The following is a 23,090-nucleotide window of genomic DNA, read 5'->3' as shown; positions in this document are numbered from 1 at the left end:
TCCTCAATATTGAAATACGAGAGAAGAGGAACAAACGTTGTTACTAATATCAAAACTAGGCCATCAGTTTGTCTACCAATTTTTTGTCATTTAAAAGACCCACATTTACTCAGACATTTTCTAAACATAAGGCAAAGTTCTTGGTGTTTTATAAAATTCCTTGAAAATAAATAGGTAGAAAACTGGAAGATACATTCATCTTTTAAAAAACGTTTTTAAAAAAGATATTGCTCCGGCTGGTGTGGCTCAGTGGATTGAGTGCCAGCCTATGCACCCCAAAGGTCACCGGTCTGATTCGCAGTCAGGGCACATGCCTGGGTTTCGGGCCGGGTCCCCAGTGGGGGGCAGGCAAGAGGCAGAAGATCAATGTATCTTCCGCACATTGATGTTCCCCTCTCTCTAAAAATTAAAAAAAATATCTTAAGAAAAAGATATTGATTTTTAGAGAGAGGGGAAGGAAAGGAGAAAACAGGGAGAGAAAGAACGCGAAAGAAAAACATCAACCTGTTGCCTCTCACACATGCCCCATCTGGGAACCAAACCCATAACCCGGGCATGTGCCCTGACTGGGAATCGAACCTGCAATCTTTCGCCTTGCTGGATGATGCCCAACCAACCGAGCCAACCAGTCAGGGCAAATGCATCCATCTTTTCAACTGTATTTGCAAAACTGCTTCCTTTCTAAAGCCAATGAACATCTATTTTTCTCTTTATTTCAGGTTTCTTGTTGCCATAAGCTATCGTGCGCAGCGTTATTAGAGGCGCCTACGTGAAAAGTGCACACACCCTCTCACACGCTGACACCCACACACGTCTCCCTTCTCAATGGCATAGGCAGGCAGCAAAAAGCATGCTTGTCTCATGCCAAAGGGATTTCATTTACAAAAGTAAAATCCGTTATTGTCCTCTCTCTCTGTGGCCTCCCAATGTATTTCTATTGCTTTTTCATAAAACACTCCTGCAAATAATCAAGCATGACCATTGACATCCACGAGATTGAGTTTTAGGAACCATTAAATGAGCTCACCCTCGTGGGACGCCTGTGCTCAGGCTGGTCTAAAGGTAATTATTCAGCAATTCCTACCTGTGGTTTTACCTTGTCCCTATATAGTGTTTGAATTTCATACACTGGTAAGGTCAATTTTTTTTTTCCTCAGGAGAAGTCCAGCTACACGTTTGATTCAGGACCTAAATTATAATGTTAATATACACGCTGGTGTTTCACCAGGTTTTGTGCGCAGAAGTACTGACTAAAAGCAATGTGGAAGGTAGATCGTGCAGTACATTAGGAAAAAAGAGGAACATCTGGAAGAGAAAAGGAACCCACATCTGTTTCCTAAATGAAAGGAATTATTCCTCTTTTCACAGGTGAGGGGTGAGCACTGAAACATCTGAACTACAGCCACGCACTGATCAAGGGCAAGCACCTGGCAGGCCCGTGTCCTGGAAAACCAACAAGCCACAACACTCCCAAGTCAGGCAGAACTCAGGGAAAGCCGAAGTCCACGCGCCACAGTGCACATCCTCTGGAATGTTCACTGGACTGTTGGTGAAGATAATTACTGCCATTCGCAACCTGCACTGCCAGCTATGGAAAAGGGGGAAAGCAGAACTCCCAGTGGCTGCATGGTGTAGGAGGGAAGGCGGTACTTGCTTACACATTTCTGTAAGCGAATTAGAAGGTTACGCCAGCGGTGACTCCAAGGCTGAGAAGTATATGTGAAACTGTGCCCTTCCTGGTTCCATACGGTACACGCAGAGAGAAGGGAATTTAAAGTTGGCTGAAGGAGACACCACCTCAGTTTAAAATTAGTCAATGTGGGAGGAACAAAGAGAGGGAGATCGGGAGGGAGGGAGAGGAAGTGGAAAAAAACAGAACTACACACTGTGAAATGAACAAGTTCAGTTAGAATGTTCATCAGGATTTGGAAAATCATAATGCCATCTGCTACCCTGGACCTCCGAACATCAGGGATCTCGTGGGCCCAGACGCTTTCATTTCCAGGAGGAAGGAAGGAACTCACACTCCCTGGAATGCTGCCTCCATTCTGGAATGAAAGCAGCACCCCAGCCCACCCGTTTGGAATCCCTTTTGAGAACATCCGCACTGCTCACAGATGCGTTTTCCCCGGTCTAGGAAAATTAGCGGTAGGCAAAATGACTGCAGTGACTAGGCAGTGAGGCAGAGCAGGGCCCCAGCCGGCGCTGCTGGGTAACTGACCCTGGCGTCCAACTTGGGCTCAGGGTGTGTAGGTCCCATCATGGTGGATTAAATGAGCATTGTCCTACGGCTGGCTAAGACTTCACAATGGAGCAACACATGTTAAATGACAGCAGCCAAAACCGGCCCCGCCAGGCAACTGCCCATTCACAGAATGCTATTCATAGGCCTCCACCCCCAAGAAATTAATTCATTAATAATACATCAGGCTTCATGGACAATTCAAAGAAAACAACACAAAGCTACTTGTTCAGCGACTGCCTAAGGATGCAGGATTTTTCTTGGTTGAAAAAAAAGAAAGAAAAACAAATCCAATTGACTTACTGAAATCAAAGTCATAGGGATATTTATGCTAATACCTGGCTCAGTAAAAAAGAAGAAACGGGGACATCTATCCACTGGATCCACTCACTGATGCTAGCAGATAATAAAATACAGCTTTTTTCAATAGTAGCTAAAAAATCTGATAACTACTTAAGAAATTAATTTTTCCCATTTTAACTGACTTTGCATATCCTTCAGACTATCAGGAGAAATTTTGCTTTTAACTTGTTTCCTCTGTTACATTCTTAAAACTCACTTCCTTTCTTCCTCCTCCCTCCCAACAACTCATAAATATGAATTAAATATAATTATAAATGAACAGAACATTAACTTTTGGATTACTGCTGTGTTTTGGTAGAATGTTAATGTCATTTCTAAAGAAACGGTTATTATCAATAGAAAAAGTAATTACTAAAGAAATCATGGCCTTAATGCTAACCTATTTTCAATCTTCAAACCAGCCAAACTGCATTAATTTAAACATACTGGACTTTTCAAAGGAGGTATTAGATTTCTGAAGATTGCCTTACATAAAAGAGGAATATCGGTTTTCAGGCTCCCAATGATATATTTCCAAGACAGGGTCTAGCTAATCTCACCGGAGGACAAGACTATTGTGTATCCACTTGGATTAATTTATCAGGTTTCTAATGCCTCAGTCATTAACTCATACAAGTTGCAAACATCATGAAATCCCACATCATTTGTGCCAATGGCAGAGCGTTAGTCACTGCACAGGTCTTTGGAGAGCTCAGGCCGGCAAGTTTCGTTTCGCTGGGAAACCTGCAGTTAAGTGTCGTGAAAGAAACAGGCCATCCTCAGGGTGCGGGGAGCAGCAGGACACAGGGGGGCGGGGGCGGCGGCGGCATCCAGTCTACTGTTTGCTAACTTTAGAAGCCAGGATTACCGCCAAGTAACTGCGTGAATATTACTCCCTTGAGTAGGTTACTGCTCCTTTTTGAATCCCAGGGAGGTACTGTTAGGCAACCACTCTTATGCTCCCACGCCCCAGCCCCAGAGAGCACCTGCTATGTTCACAGCCCAGCGGTCTCTCAGCTAACCAGGCCATGAGTGATTCTGCACGAATTCATTTGTTAAGACAACAGTGGTTCAAGAGCCTAGCCTTTTGTATATATCCGTCTTTCTAAATGGGGCCAAGCTCCTCCCTGCTAACTTAAACAGAATATGCAGAGCAGGACTCAATTCTTTCTTAGAGACATGGAGTACTCTGACAGGCAGTGAAAATGAACTGTGTTGCAGTATACCTACGCCCTTGGGGCATGTCTGCAGTGCTTCCTATGTTGTCTGCTTTTATAACTTCTAAAATACAATAATCTCTCCCCTTGATGCCAAAATGTTCAGCTGTCCCTTTTTGCTGCCACCAAGGTCAATTATAACACAGTACAAAGAGTCCCACTGCCACTCAGTTTCCTCATTGGTGATGTGGAGTGTGTGGGAAGCAACGGGACCTAAGGAAACCTTGGGAAACGTTCTGTAAACCAAGTAAGTTAAGGCAAGACTTGTAAATTTTGATAAAGGACCACATACATTAGCTAAGTACCTCCTCGTCACGTTCTACTTCTTGAATTTGTTTTTCTGAGGTCTTGAAGAAACAACCCGTAAGTTCTTACAATTACACATCAACTTCATTTAACAGGTACTTATGAATGACCACTGTATATTACATGCAGCCCTAGGAAGACGGAAAGCTCAGGCACTTAGAGTCCAGTTGATAAACTTCCTATAATTGGGTGTGAAACAGGGATTATAGTTTTGAATGAGGCACCTGGCGCTCTCCTATGAATGCTAATCACCTTCCCAGGAAGTGTGTGTGCCCCATCTCACTGCAGGCCGACAGTCCTCGCTCTGTGCTTCATCCCTGGCCCTGCCTCTCCCCCTTCCCTTCACCAGTTTCTCAGCAAATCCAGCTTACTCCATCTCCTAAATACCTTCCATGCATGCCAAAGCTGTCCTAATTAAAGCCCTCATAATTTCTGACCAGAACTTTAGCTTCCTACCTGCCCTTCCCAATAATCCCTCTTCCACAACCCTGTCAGAGTGATTTTTCTGCAACACAAATTTGGTTCTGTTGATCTTCTGCTGAAAACTTTCAGCCCTCCCCTAACCCCCACCCTGCCCAGAAATGCCTTCAGGCATGGTGTGTGTTAAAGATCCTTCGAAATGTGGCTCTTGTCTCATCTCTTAATGTTCCGCCAAGCACTGCGGCCACAGTAAATTCCTGCAGGGGCTTCAGGTACCTCTGAGGCTAACTCCTACTGGCCCTCCGGGCTCCCCTTCTCCGCAGAGCCCTCTGGGCCATCATCATCTCCCCCATTACCAGATCTCCGGGATTCCTGAGCACCTGTCCATAATTTCCTTGTAGAATTAATGTGAGATTTATATGAAAAACAATTAACCACGGATATATGGGTTAATTTCTGGGCTCACAAGTCTATTCCATATGTCTATTCCTGAGACCAAACCCTACTTACTTTCTATCCTTATCAGGGAAGCACAGGCAGTATAACTTAGAGTTATTCAGCTAGCACCTTAAACAACCAAGCCCGTTATTTGTTTATATTTCTGGCACTGTAGGTCATTGCTGACCACTAAGGTTCTGCTTTTCTTCCAGAACCATTTTGGTAGTTCACAAATCTTACAGTTAGTTCTTACTAGGAAATCAACACTTTCATGTAGAAGATACTTCTGATCAGGTATAAAACATGACTTATTTGAATTCACTTTTTACTACTAAAATGAATAAACAGAAGTATAAATCAAGGATTTGCTAATTGTCCTGCTAAGCACCTACAGATGTTAGAAATTTATTTTTAGCTGTAATATGCTCGATACAGATATATACTTAGAGTAATAACCTATTTTTCTGGTTGCCATATTTTAGACAACCCAAACATTCCCAAACACATCTCCGGACTCAAAAATGATTCACGAGAAAGTTTGAAGCCCTTCTGACGTTTACTTTTTTCCTTTCTTGACCTGGTAAACTTCTGTTCATCCTTTTGGTCCTAGCTTAAATGCCACCTCCCCTGAGGGGCATCTCCTAATCCACCCCCGGAACAAACTGTCCTGACTGAGCTAACCCTCTTGTCTTAGGGTTGTGTAGCACACACCTTACAATGAAATAATTATCCATTTCCAAGTCCATATCTTTTCCAAGGCTATGAACTACTGGGGGGCAGGTCAAGGGGGGAGTCCCACTTTATTCATTGCAATTCCCACACCTCAATCCACTGATCACCCCCACACTGGCTCCAGCTGACCTGGGATTTGGCGACTCAGACACCACTGCTCTACTTCCACCTGCCACACCACCAGTGTGGCCAGCCCTGTGTTGTGGGACAAACTGGGAGCCCAAAGGCTGGGTAGAGGGTGAGATAGCTACACAGCCCCTGAGTCCCAACACATCGTGTTGGACCAGGATTTGGGATGTACTTCTGCCTTCCTACCCTGACTCACAGACCCAGTTTGCAGCTGGCCTGGGTGCCCTGCCTGTTAGTGCAGTCTCTGTAGGCTTGGAAGCTGTCCTGACCAAGACCTGTACAACTTGAGCACATAGTGTACGTTTTCGATAACTATTTGCTGAATGAAGGAACAGAAGCCCACTTTAATCTTACTTCATTAAAGAAGGGGTTAAGCACTATCTTTCTTCTCAGATGAGTGTGTTTGACCTTACACATACCACTTAGGTATCTGATTTCTTTTTTAAAAATTATTTTTTATTGATCATGCTATTATAGTTGTCCCAACTTTCCCCCCTTTGCCTCCCTCCGCCCAGCACCCCCCACTCCCACAGACAATCCCCACACCATTGGTCCTGTTCATGGGTCAAGCATATAAGTTCTCTGGCTACTCCATTTCCTATATGGTACTTTACATCCCCATGGCTATTCTGTTACTACCTGTTTGTACTTCTTAATCCCCTCACCTCTTCACCCATTCCCCCCACAGCTCCCTCCCATCTGGCAACCATGAAGAGATAAAAACTATGGACAATGAAATGGCAATAAATACATACCTATCAACAACTGAATATAAAAAACAAACTAAGCAAACAAGAAGAACAGAGACAGAATCATGGATATGGAGACCATTCTATAGGTATCTGATTTCATTTGTCACTCTTATTTTTGCTAAGGTCATTATTAGGAGTGCAAAGACTGAAGACAGATGGTCAGATCACTGGGGCAGTAGGTAGTCACTGACAAGAATGAGGGGTGACCGTAGAAAATAGAGGCAATCACAGGAGAGAACAGAGGAAAACCACCACGCAGAGCAGCACAGCCACGTAGGGCCATTTAGCCTGGGAGCAAATAGCTCTACACACTTCAAGGGGCCCAGCGCGTCACTGAGTGCCGAGGCCAAACACACAGGCAAATGGCTGGTGAGATTCAGTGCAAGAACGAGGCAAGCCCCACACAACTCTGTAGCTCTGGACGGTGTCAATACATCAAAGTACCACGTTCAAACCACGGACCTGAGTTGTCAAGAAAAGGTTAAATGATACTCAACACTCTGTCAACAGGCTGCCAAGAGCAAATACATTTTAGAAACATCTCTTTCTAAAAATGCAAATTTTCTCATTGTTGTTAGAGCTTCAAGTAGTAAACTGCAGTTATTTACAATAGGGCCACCTTGTTCTCCAAAGGCATCAGGTGGTGAAGGCGTCACAGCACACGCAGACACGCATCACTTACAATACACCCAAGTTCTTTGTGACAGGTATTCAGGGACTTGGAGAAGGCCCGATTAAAACCTGAGGTTTGAAAGTAAGAAGTTCTTCCAAGAGAAGCAACTCTGAGGCATAAGATGGCGTCATATCCTGAGTAAGTTAGCCCCAAACCAGACTAAACTCCACCCACCAAAAGTAAACTGGGTTGCCCAGATTTCTGATTGGAACTTGATTCTCCTATTACCTTGGCTACCCTTCTAGTTCCTATTCTGTGGTCCAAGTTTCATGTTCGTGATTCTTACTCTTCTGCTAAACTTTTGGCGTTATCTATTTGGACATCTGGTGTCTGACTCTGGATTTGCCCCACAATTCCATCTCCCGAGTCCCAGAGTGGCTCTGACATTCACTTCTGTCCGCTCCAGGGCTGGCTCCTGCCCTCTTGGCCTTGTTTTACTACTTCTTTATGCCTTGCCAGGCTATGTCAGGAGATCAAGCTGCATTCACATAATAATGAAGTATGTTACACTGGACTTTGCTTGCCGTTTTGTATATGACTCCAAATACATCCATCTTGTCTGAATTGGGCTCCCTTAAAGGAGATACTTTTTGATCTGACTTTTCTCTAATGGAAATAGCATCCTTTTCACAATGGATGCCCAAGTAGTAAAATGGCTCAAATCCTGGCAGGTTGTATTCACTCAGGAATAAGAGCCCTAAAAGTCAGATGCAAATGAAGATAATTCACCGCCTTCTGGGATCTAAAAGGACAGTTGGTCTTAGCCTAAAACGCCATTATGGAAGAGGTCCTCACACTTTAATTGTGCAGAGTAACCTGGGAAGCCAGTAAAAATGTGGTTTCATAGGCTGCACACCTGGAAAGTCTAATTCAGCAATCTGGCTGCAAGCATGTACCATATTTTTGGACTATAAGACGCACCCTGCAAATTTGGGAGGAAAATGGAGGTGTGTCTTACAGTCTGAATGTAGCTTACCTGGCTGGCAGCTGTAGAGTGGGGTTTCCCCCCTATTTTCCTCCTCTAAAACCTAGGTGCGTCTTATGGTCCGGCGCGTCTTATAGTCCGAAGACATGGTACCTTTTTAGCAAGAGCCTTAGGTACACCAAGCCACTGGCCCTGGGACCGCCCTTCAGAAACCCTGGGTCACAGTGACGAGACACCTGGTGAACATGCGACAGGCACTGTGATGAAGGGGCCCCACTGCCCCTCTCTTTCTTAGAAACTCTGACGCACCTTGCCTAAAGGTCATCCGGCCACCCCTTCCTAATGCTCTTACACTGAATATCAATCAGCTCAGGTGCAAGACCAACTTATGTTTGTTTTGGTGAAGACCATGTGAATTTTCCAAGTTCCCATAAATAAGATATTTTCATGTTTTTAATTTTTATTTTTTAAAAAGATTTTATTTATTTATGTTCAGAGAGAGGAGAAGGAAGGGAGAAAGAGAGGGAGAGAAACACCAATATGTGGTTGCCTCTTGTGCGCCCCCAACTGGGGACCTGGCCTGCAACCCAGGCACGTGTTGCACAGGGAATTGAACCAGCAACCTTTCAGTTCGCAGGCCAGCGCTCAGTCCACTGAGCCACACCAGCCAGGGCAGATGTTTTCATGTTTTAGAGGAAGTAAGAATAGGTGTCTAAGTTATAATTTTATATAGGGAGAAAGAAACACATATGATTTAAGTTCCACACCCTTGTCCCTTATCACACAGACCTCCCTGCCTTAGACAGAACGTCTCCCTAGGATAGTTTCAAGAGTTTCAGGATTTTGCCCAAATCAAAAAAGTAAAATACTTAAAATTTAGTATCAATTACTGCTGCTTTAAATAAGAAATGAAAATATCCATTTGATCTAGAAAACCTTCAGACAAGCTCTCCAGTAAGTAATACATGTATAACTACTGGTGAAGAACATCTGTACCTGACTGGTCTGATGGCCAGGGGCCTGGCAGACCCAGCACAGGAGAGCCCCGGAAGCACGGCGGGCTGTGCACTTGACCAGACAGGCCAAGTTTCCCTGGGCACATTCTTAAGCGATCCTGGGGGGGGACCTCAGGAAAATCAGTTTATTTGGGAGGATTCTGATGGGGATAGGATGCTTTTGGAATCTCAGGTGACAGAAGATATGACGAGCTGTGAGATCCAGAAGGCCATCTGATATCTGAGATAACGGGGGCTCCATTCGTTTCAGGACGATGCCCTCATTTTTGCACCAACACGGCTTATGGCTTGCAGGGGGTATACGGACTGACTGATGCAGCCATTAAGGATCTTAGAGCCCCATTCTTACTATTATTGGGATATGTGTTCACATTTATTTTTTTCCTACGAGGATCTTTATTTTTCCCCCCAAATCTCATAACTGCTTATACAGATGTTTAATTGAGAGGAATAATTATGAATTACGATTTGTTTTTTTTTCTTTCAAACTTTCCTATTTGACTCATTTATCGCTTTCATTACAAGTGTTTTAAATATTGTAAAATTAAAGTTAAAAAATAAACATTGCTAGTAGGCAAGCCCAAGTCTAGAAAAACTCAAGTTTTTAAAAAACATTATTGTTTAATTGAGAGCCTTGTGTACTGTAAGACTAATTTACAGGAAAAGAAATGAATTTAAAGTCAGAATAAAAAGCAGACAAACTTGATTAAGAAAGAAAGGTAGACATATCAGCTCCACGAGGGCAAAGGGACAGTGGAAATCGGCTAAGGGGGACCAGAGGCAGGATGACTTAGCATGTGGGAATACTAGTTCAAAGTGCAAGAAGTCAGGAGTGTATTCTGGGAAAAATGCCTGATTAGGGAATTACAGCTGAACTGTCGACCTGGAGCTTTTGAACAATTTTTATCACTCTGATAGGCTTTGGGTAAATAAAGCAAGGAAGACAAATTTTATCTGGCTTATATTTGCTTTTCAGCTCTGACCCTTGCCTACTGAATGACTTTAAATATCTGTTACGGAAAAAAAATGGTACCACTTTAATTTCCGGCTCCATACCCATCTGGCCAGGGAGAGGACACATTAACGTTATCACGTTTTGTCTGCAGGGCATCTGACAGCCCCGAGGACGAGCCTGTGGGACTCTCCGCCAGAACCAGACTCAGGACAGGGCCCGTCCACGTAACGCAGCCCAGAGCCAGGCAGCACAACTTGCTCCGAGGATGTTGGGCATTGTGCTTCATTAGGAAACAAAATATAAGCTTTCCACACCATTAGGAATGACTTTAGGAGTGAAAGCACATAAGACGATGCCTCACCTCATCAACAATGCACTGCAGAAGCTGGAGAGGCTGCAATGGGAAGGAAGAGAGGAAAAAGTATTAGCCTCCATGCAATATCTTTACAGTGGAGTGGAAAGAAAAAATCATTAATGCAATAAAATATAGCAAGATTAATCAACAACAGCAAACTCTTATAAAAACATTGATGCTCAGGATGTTCTATTATTTCTAATGGTACCTAATCTAATACAGGCAGTTAAAGGTTTGCATTTTCTTCAAAATGCAATTTGCTAAGTTTAAAACAAGGCATTCAAGCATGCAAAGGAAGCAGCCATCAGGAAAAAGAAAAGTGAATTTTTTTCTGAACTCATAAAGCTTACCATTAAAGATCCCTGGTTTTTCTGAATCTGAAAAAAGGCAATATGTAATTAGCATGTCATAATCAAAATGACTCACTTGGACACATTATGATCACTGAGAGAAAATTATTGCATTGCTGGTGGCAATTTGTGGGCATGTGTTAACACAATTTACATAATGAAAATACACAAATGTTAATAGCTCGCTTCTCATTTATAGGCGAAAGTCAGCAGAATGTTAATTTCACACAACACTTTTTAGTACCCTCCAGGTTGTATTAGAATAGGGAGGAAAACCATAATCCATTTCAAAAGGCTGTTTACGATTCAGATATAAATAATGTTTTATATTGCTAGATTGTGAACACTGGGTTTAATGTTGCAATCATTGCTAATGTTATGAAGCTCACTCTTTTTAAATTAAAAACCGATTTATTTAAAATTGAAATTAAATCATAGTCAGAAATTAGAATTTTGGATTCCTGCCAGTGTTTGCTCACAATCCCCTATTTTGTGAAGAAAACTTTAATTATGTGGTTGAAGTATTTGTCTCTAACTCAGGAGTGGGGTGAAGACTCCACCTTTTCCAAAGTTCCTTCAGCCTGTTTCCAGGGCGGCAAAGCTCTCTGGGAAAATAAAATCCATGCAAGTTTTACACTGTTTTTCAGGGGATCAAGTACAGTGCGGTAACAAATGCCTTTTCCTAATCAACATTCTAAAGGCAGGCCACTCACACATCTAATACCAACAAACCATCTCTCTTAGAAAGTCACTAAAATGTGACACCAAATTAATAAAACATCCACTGTAATTAAAGTATTAAACACTTCGGTGCACCTCCCCCATGCCTGCAGTTACTACAAGCTCAATGAAAATGGAGTCCCAGGTATAAATTTCCTAAGAAGAAAAATTTCAGAAATGCAATACAACCGACGGTCAGTGGGTTGCTGGGGTAACTGAGCGGCAACCAGTGGGTACCACATAGGGAAAACAGTAATAGTCCCCTATGTTTTTAATGGTACCTTTGCAAGTTCTTTCACACACACGTCCCCATTTGACCTCCACAGCCACCCTGAGGTTGGCAGGGACGATCATCTCTATTCTGCGATGGGAAAACTGGGCCGCTCAGAGGGAGGGGCCATAGGAACAGGCTGTGGCTGTGCTGGGTCTTCTCCGGTGTTCCTTTCTCTGCAGCATCTCCAGTGTATCTGCCTATGGTCACAGGATGACTTACAAACAATCAGAGTTAATATATACTTGGAACGGTGAATTTGATGAATTCTCAATTCTGGCATATGGGTTTTACTCAACTAGACTGTAAGCTTCTGAAAGACAGAAGCTATGCTTTCTTCATTTCCTGTGCATCCATCCGTATGGCTGATCAGCAGACCCCTGCACCTAGGGCTTGAGTGTTTTAGAAAGTGCTGTTCCGTGTATAGCACTGACTGAACACGGTGTCCACCATCACAGCTCCTGGCTCTTTGTCACCCCTTCTCTCCCCAGACACTGCTCCCAAACACCTCTGTCCCAGGCTAACTGGCTTTTAGCCTACTTAAAAATTAAAAAAAAATTTTTTTTCAATTGCAGTTGACATTCAGTAGTATATTAGTTTCAGGTGTAGTCTTAGTCTACTTAATGTTATCTCAGTTATTGCTGTTTGATCCTCTAGTCCAGGGGTGTCAAACTCATTTTCACCAGGGGCCACATCAGCCTCAAGGTTGCCTTCAAAGGGCCGAATGTAATTTCACCTCCTTAACAGTTAAGGAGTAGTTATATTTACAGAGTCCTAAAATTATTTCGGCCCTTTGAAGGCAACCACAGGCTGATGTGGCCCCCGGTGAAAATGAGTTTGACACCCTGGCTCTAGTCAATGAGAACTTCTGGATAAGGCTCTGTGAGTGAGTGAAGATTTATATTAAAAAGGAAGACAGAGCTGTTTAACTACCACTCTGGAGTGGTTAAGGATTTTAGTAACAAGCTATACCACCTTTTAAAAAGTCCTGAAAAGCCCAGGTAACTTTGCTTTTATATATTTTTAAGGGCATGTGGGTACTCCGCCCTGCTCCCACTCGTGGTAAGATAAATCTACTTCAACGGGAGAGTTACTCGTAATGAACAAAGAATCAAAAATCCGTTTGACCTCAAAGAGAATGTTTTTTACAAATTTCCAACAGTCATGGGGAATACAACATTCTCTGAGGAAAACATGTGGCAAACATTCTGAGAGAGATGTTTCAACATGAATTCAGGAAGGGATTATGAGACATTGCTCCCAATGCCATGAGTGATAGGAACAAAATGAGTAAAAGGAGGACATTTCCTTATGAACTGAGGTCTTGGAGAAGGCCTCCACCTTTCCTAATTTTGTGGGTTTAATGCATGCTTTAAGACAAAACTGTACTATTTTAATGCTGGCTCTTTACTGTAAGAAAGGGAGAAACAGAAATATCAGAGTCTTTTTTTTTATGATCTTATAACTACACTGTTTGCCCAGATTTTTAAAGAGAGACATTGTTACCAGATTTTATTACACAGTTTTGATAGTAACATATTATACGAAATCATCTTCATAAATTTTGTATTAAGGTAGCAGTGCCAGTACCTGAAATTGATTCAAAATGCTTAAGATACTCAATTACTTTTCACCACTGTTACACAATGTGGTGACTTATATCTTCTATTTCATAAGAATTTGATGATGCAACATCATTGTAATTGATTCATTTTCTCAATTAAATAAAGCTACTGTGCTTTTCTTTATATGACTGCCACGCAGCCCATAGCGTCAGATGTATTGTCTCCTTTCTCTGTCTCAGATATATTGCCTTAAAGGCTATCTTCTGTTCCTCTGTTAATTCGGCCAGAAAATTTAATGCCACAGTCCTGTTTTTCACATTCCGATCTGCCATGTACTTGACTGCATTTATATTAGGCATATTTTTCACCGCTAAACTCTTTGTTGTTTACCTTTTCCAAGATCACATTGCAGGACAGGCGCGGCAACCATAAAACAGACCCAAACGAAGTCACCCTCCAGTCACTGCCTCTGCTTTGGCGCACAGTTCAAGACACAGTGAAGCCCCTAGTTTTACAGCACATTGAAAGTGGTGCTAAGGGCACTCAGTATAACATGCGAGTTTCGTGGATGCCTCTCTTTATTCTGGGTCTGCCTTCCAGATGCTCAGCTGTGAGAGCAGAGTTCAGAGGAACACAATAACATTGTTAGGGCTGACGTATTGCCTGCACCTCACAGCATATGAAATGCTGTTTATAACTAACTTGTCCAAGTCCACGTTCTTGCTTGTACGTTTTGCTTGTGTTGAGTTTTCTATGTCTAACTAGTACTTTGGGACAATGAATAGTAATTGCTCCAGTCAAACCCTTTGCTAGTTAGTCTCTAGAACCAGTAGCATTTTGATACACTAATTAGATGAACCTCTTCCCCCTTCTGGACATAGCTTTTTTCTTTTTGCCAGCCCTGAGATCCAAGATTTTACACTACATTCACAAGGGTTAGTTGTGCCTTATTCTAATGTAAGACGGACCCTCATGTGTTTAAAAGGGGGAAGAATGGCTTCCTAACAGGCAAATTATCAGTTAGGTATTAGGATGTTACTGCAGTAACATTTATCATGTATTACTTGCAAGCACTACGTAATTGGCAATTAGAAAAGCTCCTATAACATGACTTAAGAGTTTGGAAATTGAGCCTGGAAAAGAAATTGCCAATGCAAAAGTTTTCTCAAGGGGCTTTCACTCTGGTGATAAAAAGCAACTTTGGAAGTCTCACGTTATGCTTCTCTATCTGTAAAGGTATTTTGCACAGATAGTGGTCAAACCAACTTGGCTACCAGCCCTTCCACATTATATTTGGAAGCACAATCAGAAAGCTGAAATGAATCCACCTGTGTAATGTCGAGACGACACCGCGATAGCTTTCATTTCCTCCTTCACTCTCTGAAATTACAGCTTGCCCTGCAGCTCTTGTCTGAGAGCTTTATGTGTGACCTAGGTCGGATCTTCCAATATCAGTTGACAAATTTTCTCTTTACATATTTACTGCTTTTCAAGCTTGTGTTATTTTTTTCTTAAATAGAAAAAAGAGATATAAAATTAAATTCTATGGTTGGAATTTAAAAAAAAATCATTTTTATTTGTTATGCTTCTGACATCACATTCTAGCTTTCTGCGTTGACCTCTTCTTTATTCTTTTTTTAAACTTCAAATTTCAGGAATTGTAGCTATTTTGCAAAGGCTCCCCCTTCAAATCAGATGCATGAAGCTAAATATAAACAGGGATTAAGGTGAACTAAGACTTTCATATTCTAAATGCGAGGAATGACCTAAAGCATTTTTGAAATGGAAGGGACCTCGGACGACCTAGTTTGACCACTCATTTTGCTGTTAGGGAAACTGAGGCTCAGAGGGGAGCACCCAGGGTCAAAGACAGGATATGGCCTGTAACAGACGGCTGACCTGGGAGGCTGCCCAGTGCAGGGAAAAGGAATGAACTCTGGAGTCAGAAAGACCTCTGGAATTCCGGCCCCCGGAACTCCCCGTGGCCTTAGAAGGGCCCTCCCGTCACTCGGCTCCGTTAGGGTTCAAGTCTACAAGGTGGAGGGGTGAGTGAGAGGAGCCCGAAGACCCCTCAAAGGCAGAGCTTTCCATGCAGGTGCCATGGCCTTTTTCCTACTTGAGGGAGAACAGTACTGGCACTCGATCTCCTCTTATCTGGCACTGCGCTGGGTGCTAAACCTTAGGAACGTACCACCTCCAATCTATCATAACCTGCAAACAACACACACAAAAATAGTGCCCAAATCTCAAACAGTCTTCAATAAGAGGAAAAAAACCCACTTCCACATGACCACAAGCTGAATATCTGCATACACACTGCTTTGTACCACTAATTTAAAGCAAGAGTTCCAAAACAGAAGAGTGTTTTGAAAAAAAGAGAATGAAATTTATTCCGGTTAACTACAAATGGGAATTTTGGCAAACTGACATTTTTAGATACTGATTATGCGATGAAATAAATGAACACTATATATTATTTCTCATGATACAAAACGAACAGGCATATTCACTGGTGCCACCCCACCTCCCTGGCCCAGCCTCTGACATGGTGCGCGTCCTCATCGTGTCTGTGAGTCTGTTAGCATGTCTGTACAGTGCACAACCAGAGACCAGGTAAGAAGACTCACTTAGACAAACAAAAAGGACTTAAAATAAGAGTCAGCCATGAGAGGATTTAGCAGAGAATACTCAACAGGGTGTAAGAAAGTCACGATCAGCCCCACATCCCGAGACCCACTTCGGCACCTTCTCTCTACGACATGTCAGACTCCAGTGGGTGCTGCGCTCGGGAGGGACTAGTGTTGCAGGGCTGAAGGCTACATCCCTGAACTTAACCAAGAGCTGGGTGGGAGAGAAAGGCTCTAAGATGCCCAGAGGAGGGCACCAATCAGATGGGACCATAAATGACATCACCTGGCTCTTGAAGCTTCCCGAGCACCGAGGACAATGCGTTTCCACACAAAGCGCAGCAGCCAGAGCACCAGGGTGCGGTGTGACGTGATTCATTTGGGGGGTCTGCCAGTCAGTGAGTGGAGAAGAAGGGCCCCGACTGCCGGGCGACACTCTTTTCTCAGCCCTTGAGTATTTAAAACTGACATAGCTCATGTCCTACTTCACACAGGTGTGGAGAAGCCGGAGTAAATCATCCTCAGGGCACATGCAAGTTTTAACGTTTAGAACCTAAATTTTGTGAGAAAAGCAGGAGCCTTAGAACCACAGTTCAAAATGATCAATGTGAACTACAAAATTAACCTTTTCTCGAATGGTACAAGGTCTGGCAAAGGAACCCATTAACCATTTTCCTTTTGAAGAAGATTTTAGACATCTGCTTTATCAAACTTTTCTTGGTTCCAAAAAAGGGTGGCCTCATTTCGGAATCTAGTTTAGCGGTTGCGTGTATGTGAGGGTGACGGCGGGGGAGGCGCCGTTTCTTCTAAGAAAGGCTTGTTGACCATTCCACTTTCACGGTCAAATAAATCTGCAGTAGCACAAGATTTTGTTTTTAGATGCACCAAACTGAAATGGTTTTCTGGAGTTATCATTTAGTTTGCCTCTTCATTAGCTTACATCCTCCACAGGCCATAGAACCCAGAAAGATGTTAGAGGTCAGAGGTCAATTCCTTGCCCCATAAAGAAACCCACTTTAGACTATTCCTGCCAGACAGGCATATTGTCTTGGGCTAGCAGACGTCTAGTGACGGGAGTCTGATGACTCCACCTTGGGCAGCTGAAACTGTGGGAAAGTTCTTCCTTATTTCGAGTCCGAATTTGTCTTCCTGGAAGATGTGCACGTGGTCGGGAGCGGTACAGGTTTCCTAATGACAGCTCTTCACATATTTGAAGACAGTTGTCACATCTCTGCAATATTCTCTTTCTTGAACGAACATCCTCTTTTCTATGATCATTAGCTATGTCTCATTGTGCCTTTTCTCCCCCGTTCCATTAGCAAGGACACTCTGACAACATTCTTCTTCCCCCACGCAGCCCCTATGTGCTTCACGGGAAGACAACTTCACCCCCAGCTTCAGGTGAGCTGTGTAGTTACAGCTTAATTGGTTAGCATCATCGAAAATCCCCTGGGTGCAGGAAGTTCAATGGGTCCAATCGAACTGAAACCCAGGACCCCTGGTTACGCGTGAGGGAAAGAGGCATGCTCTTCCCTAGTAAACCAGGAAGCAGGTCACCCAACAGCCAATCTCAGCCTGTGAAGGGAGAAGCCTCCTTAGAGCCAAAAGTGAGTTGTCGGATCAAATTCTACCAAAACTAGCAATACTAGGCTTTTTGATTATGAAATTCAATAAACTGCCCTTGTGGCTGAAGCAACTGAGTTGGGTTTTCTGCTCCTTGAACCCAGCTGCCTGGAAGGACCCATGATTTCACATTTTCCACCACTGTAGCCACCTTTCTCTAAATGCCTTCCAGCATGACATCCATGCCTGAACACACCTCCGACTGACTGGCTTAGATCATCTCGTTCTGGACACTATATACTATTCAGTAGAAAGCTGTGGACTCTACAAGTGCATGCACATTTTTGATAGCCGTATCACGTAGCTGGCTTAACTGAGAGAAACAGGGAAGTACAAAAATCTTGGACTGAAAAAGAATTATTCTTCCCAGTACTCTTTTATTTCTTATGTGTTTTATACTGACAGAGTATTTGAGAGCCAAAATGAGTGAATGGTTAAACCAATTATAGAATCTAGACAAGTCGGATGAAGTTTCTACCCTGTTGCCTTTCCCCTGCAACAGACAGAAGAACTACATCAGCCTTTTAATTGTTTAGCTGAGGAGAGAACTGGCCAACACTGAAGCAGAATCGCAGACACTTGGAGCTTAAACGGATTAAAAAAAAAGATCCTCCCCCAAGGACATGCTTATTGGTTTTAGAGGGGAAGGCAGGGAGAAAAAAGAGGGAGAGAAACATCGATGTGAGAGACAAGCATCAATTGGTTGCCTCTCAGATGCACCCTAACTGTGGACTGGACCTGAAACCTAGGCATGTGCCCTGACTGGGAATCAAACCCGTGGCCCTTCAGTTTACATGGTGACACCAAACTGACTGAGCCACACTGGCCAGGTGGCCTAAAAGGATTTTAATCTGACCTAGCTCCTCACCCCTGTCCGATCCCTGAACACCTTCTACATTTTACTCCTGATTTGTTCAGGCTTCTGTCTGAATGTGTCAAAGTGACGGGGAGCTTAAGTCTTCTGATCTCTTGTTCAGTCTACCCCCAACAGTACAAATCCACATCTTTTCTCCTACGAGAACCCTCAAATATCTGAAGACAACGATCATATCTCCTTGGAAGCTTCAGGCATTAATGCTGGCAGGGTCGAGTGGGAGCATGGACATGGAAGAGAGCAACAAAATTATTAATTAGTTCTGTCTAAGGATGTGTATTGATTCTAGTCCCTCCTGATTCTAAAATAGGCTATGCTGACATGTAAAAAGGTAAACTGTCATTAATTTGTGATGCAGCTGTATCTCTGAAGTACTCACTCTACGCCAGGCACTGCACTAGACTCTAGGACCCAGAAGACGGGTAAGATACAACCACTAAACCAAATAACTAAAGCCCCTGAGACTCAGTGGCAGAACTAAGACATAAGCTCAGGGCTTGCACTCTCTAAATGCCACTCGATATTTGGACAAAATACAATTTGCTAGTTTCAGGGCACTGTAGACTTCTAAGACAGCTTCTCCTGACAGGCAATTTTTATTTTTTTAACCATAATATGTTTGACGACATTGTTTGGCAAATACTGTACTGACAATGATTTAATCTGCAGCACTGACTGGTGTATTTCAGTGGGCTGGGCATCATCCTGCAAACTGAAAGGTCACTGGTTTGATTCCCAGGCAAGGCACTTGCCTGGGTTGTAAGCCAGGTCCCCTGTTGAGGGTGTGAGAGAGGCAACCGATTGATGTTTGTCTCACACATAGATGTTTCTCTCTCTTTTTCCCTCCCTTCCATTTTTTCCAAAAATAAATAAAATCTTAAAAAAATAATTTAATTAGTGACTTGTTGGGTGTGTCACCTGCTGCCTCCTGGTTCCCTCTGCCCTGAGTCGTTGAGTGTCTCCAGCTGCCTGGCTACTGAGGAGGCACAGCACTGTCCAAATAGCAGGGTCTGGACCGGGGCCTTTGGCTGGAACTTTCCTTGGTTTCACTGTATTTTACCAAACTAGAATGAGGGCTACAGTCCAGGTCTCCTCGCGCCTAGAACAGTGCTCTCTGCAACCCATTTCTGGTCGGAAAACACGACAAGCCTCATTACCCCTCTGGTCTCTCTTGATGGTCACCATCTATAGGCCCTGACAGTGTCCACAGTGTAGGAGTCCACACTTGGTTCCAACCGGCTACCGCAGTTCCCCACAGCTCCTCAGAGACGACACCTTGGCTCTGTGTGTAAACAGACAACTGCCTCCTCATGGTCCCTGGAACGCTCTTTCCATCTGGTGTGTCCTGGGCAATCTCTAGCTCTAAACTCCTTTCTAATCTCAGCTCTTTCCTCCTTTCAGGCAAATCATTGATTTTTCAATGAACTTAGCATGTCTGTTTTACTGCACTAGAGAAGGTTGGGGTCTTAGCATCATGAACACTTTAGTTGAAGAAGAATCCTCTCCCCACCCCCAGCATTAATCCAGAACTGTTGAACATCTAAAAAGTAATCTGTGCTCAAACGAAGCTTGGCTGGGTCTGCCCCCTTTTTAATTCGGCTGTCAATGAACCTCCCAGTCCCAAATCTACCCAAGTTTGCTATACTGAATGGTGATAAGTAAAACACTGGAGTACAATAAAAGTTGATGTCTTTGTCTTCTGCTACTACTACCCACTGTTGGGGACCACTTCCCCCCCAGGGACCCATACCCATCAGCAATTACCTGGCAGGCATGGAGCATCCTGAGGTAGTAATTTACATCTCTGCAAACACACCAGTTGGAGGCAGTACTTGACTGGATGGATGGGTGTATAAAAATAAGGGTGGCCATTCGGGCTCAAAGCCCTTGGGTGCCTTCCTTCACTTTCTCTCCCCACTGTCCCTCTAATGTGGGGGGACAGTCTGACCCTGCTGCTGAAGACCTGGTAATCATGAGCGTGAGTAATTTAATGGCTATGGACCCTCATTTACCCCACTATAAAATAAAGGAGTTAGACTAGATCATTGTAATATCTCTTATATCCTAAAATTCTATGATTCCATGAAGTAGCGGACACTACCAACAAGACCAAAGGGGAAATAATGGAAGGCCTCCCAGATCACGGAGCCCAAGAGAAAGAGAAGGTGACAGTCACCACCTGAAAGCCAACCTGGGCACCAGGTGTATCATTTCAAATGTTAGTTCTATTTCTGGGCTAAACTGATTATTTAAAAATTGTAAAAGAATCATGGTTCCCAGTTACTGAACTAAAAATGACTAGATTGGGTATAATTCCATATACTATGATTGTGATTGTGAATGATAAATTATAACTCAAAAAAGAAAGGCTGTAAAGGAAGGCTCTTATGGGATCAGAAAAGTAATTTATTTTAGTCCTACCTGGTGTGAGACATGGTCATATATTTTCAGAGTTACACAGGTAAATCCCTAAAGTACTTTCTGGAAATATAAATAATAATAATATTACCTTGCTCTTGTTTATCACCTTTATTTTTCAAAGTGCTCTCTTAGGCATTAGCTTATTTAATCATGACACTCCTGCCCCCACCCCTGCCTCCAGCAGTGTAGAAAGTGTGCCAAATCAAATTCACAGAGGGTGGCCGGGAACCTCTCAGAGCCATGTGCCAACGGACCTCAAGGACAGAGGTCCTAAAATGCAGTGATTTCTAACCTCAGCTGGCTCCCTGTCATCTCAAAGGGATTCCTGAAATTCTCAAACCCAATGTCCTTACCTGGTCTTTGCTACACTTGTCATCTCCATCCTGCGACACCATCTCTCTCCACTACCGTTCTTCCCTCCCCTTTCTGACTTCCCTCCCAGTGTTGCTAAAAAAGGTATTTACATAAATTCCTAAACTGCTAGGGAAGTGAAGGGAATGATAGTAGTAGTACCCTACTGAGTTGAAGTGCTAGAAAGACACCAAATACAACATGCTGCTTTAGACCTTCGTCTTTGACTAGATGATTCTCCTTTTGATTAAAATGCCTGGGAAGTGTCTTCCCATCCTTGTAGCCTCAGAGCCTCAGCTCAAGCCTCGGCCACTCCGGGAAACCCTCATGGCTTCCTGAAGTGAGCTGACCTCTTCCTCTTGAGGCCATAGCATACCACCTCTTGTAGGGTTCCTTTTACATCAACTGTTATTTGTCTATGCTTCCCCCTCCCATCCCCCAATGGATTAGACTCTTTGAGAGTAGCAACCATGTCTGTCTCATTTCTGTATGCCCAGTGCCTAGCACAGTGTTCAGGTACAGAGTAGAGGCCCAATGACAAATATATGTTGAAGTAAATTGAGATGTACATCATACAATAGTTTAGAAGGTGCTATAAAATCAAACCATGGGGTCATTGCTTAAAAAAAAAAAAAAAGACTGAAATCACTAACATAGCTGACTAACTATCCCAATTGATATACCTCAATTGGGGTATTAACAAGTAATTTATCTTTCATGGAAAATCTCACATCCCTAAGCTACCCACACTTTGGGGGTGATTTCTCTTCCATTTCTATTTTAAAGATATACTACGGGACTTCCAGTCAAGTTGGAGATGTAGGTAGACACGCTTTGCCTCCTCATGCAACCACAAGAAGAATCACAACTAACTTCAAAACAAAAAACGCCCAGAACTGCCAGAAAATTGAACTTGTAGTCCAACAACTATGGATTTGAAGAAGCCAACTTCATCTAGATGGGTGTGCTAAGACAGGGAGTCAAAGCGGCTCTACCTAATACACAGAAACAAATACAGGGAGGCTGCCAAATTGAAGAGACAAAGAAACATGGCCCAAATGAAAGAACAGAACAAAACCCCAGAAAAAGAACTAAATGAAACAGAGATAGCCAACTTATCAGATGCAGAGTTCAAAACACTGGTGATTAGGATGTTCAAAGAAATCATCGAGGACAGCAAAAACATAAGAGAAGAAATGAAGGTTACACTACATGAAATAAAGAAAAATCCACAGGGAACCAACAGTGAAGGGAAGGAAGGCAGGATTCAACTCAATGATTTGGAATATAAGGAAGAAATAATCAACAAGAACAGACAGAAACAAGAATTCAAAATTACAAGAAGAGAATAAGAAGACTCTGGGACATCTCCAAATGTGCCAACATCCGAATGATATGGATGCCAGAAAGAGAAAAGGAAGAGCAAGAAATTGAAAGCTTATTTGAAAAAATAATGAAAGAAAACTTCCCTAATTTGGTGAAGGAAATATACATACAAGTCCAGGAAGCACAGAGCATCCTAAACAAGTTGGACCCAAAGAGGACCACACCAACACACATCATAATTAAAACTAAAGCTAAAGGGTAAAGATAAAGAAAGAATCTTAAAAGCAGCAAGAGGAAAGCAGAGAGTTACCTACAAAGGAGTTCCCATAAGATTATCAGCTTATTTCTCAAAAGAAACCTTGCAGGCAAGAAGGGACTGGCAAGAAAGTACTCAAAGTGATGAAAAGCAAGGGCCTGCATCCAAGATTACTGTATCCAGCAAAGCTATCATTTAGAATGG

The 23,090-nt window shown here is 43.0% G+C and overlaps 1 protein-coding gene across 13 annotated transcripts in view; it reads right to left on the bottom strand.

The window, feature by feature from the left end:
- The window catches only part of MAP2K5 (mitogen-activated protein kinase kinase 5), a 250,757-nt gene that overhangs the window by 44,791 nt on the left and 182,876 nt on the right, over positions 1-23,090 (bottom strand). For 7 of the 13 annotated variants that reach the window (XM_053928531.2, XM_053928532.2, XM_045201541.3 and 4 more), the window contains 2 exons: positions 10,853-10,879; positions 10,509-10,541 (listed from right to left, as the gene is read on the bottom strand). The exons of 1 other annotated variant lie outside the window; for it this stretch is intronic. In XM_053928531.2, the coding sequence (XP_053784506.1) occupies positions 10,509-10,541; positions 10,853-10,879 (60 nt within the window). Of the gene's footprint in view, positions 1-7,065; positions 7,320-10,508; positions 10,542-10,852; positions 10,880-11,412; positions 11,458-23,090 lie in introns of those variants that run through there. 5 more of the 13 variants (XM_045201535.3, XM_045201537.3, XM_053928533.2 and 2 more) reach the window with 3 other exon arrangements.

This window comes from Desmodus rotundus, chromosome 7 (genome assembly GCF_022682495.2).
Source record: "Desmodus rotundus isolate HL8 chromosome 7, HLdesRot8A.1, whole genome shotgun sequence".
Classification (NCBI taxonomy): domain Eukaryota; kingdom Metazoa; phylum Chordata; class Mammalia; order Chiroptera; family Phyllostomidae; genus Desmodus; species Desmodus rotundus.
The sequence above is the reverse complement of the archived record's forward strand: the minus strand, read 5'-3'. Positions and strand labels throughout refer to the sequence as shown.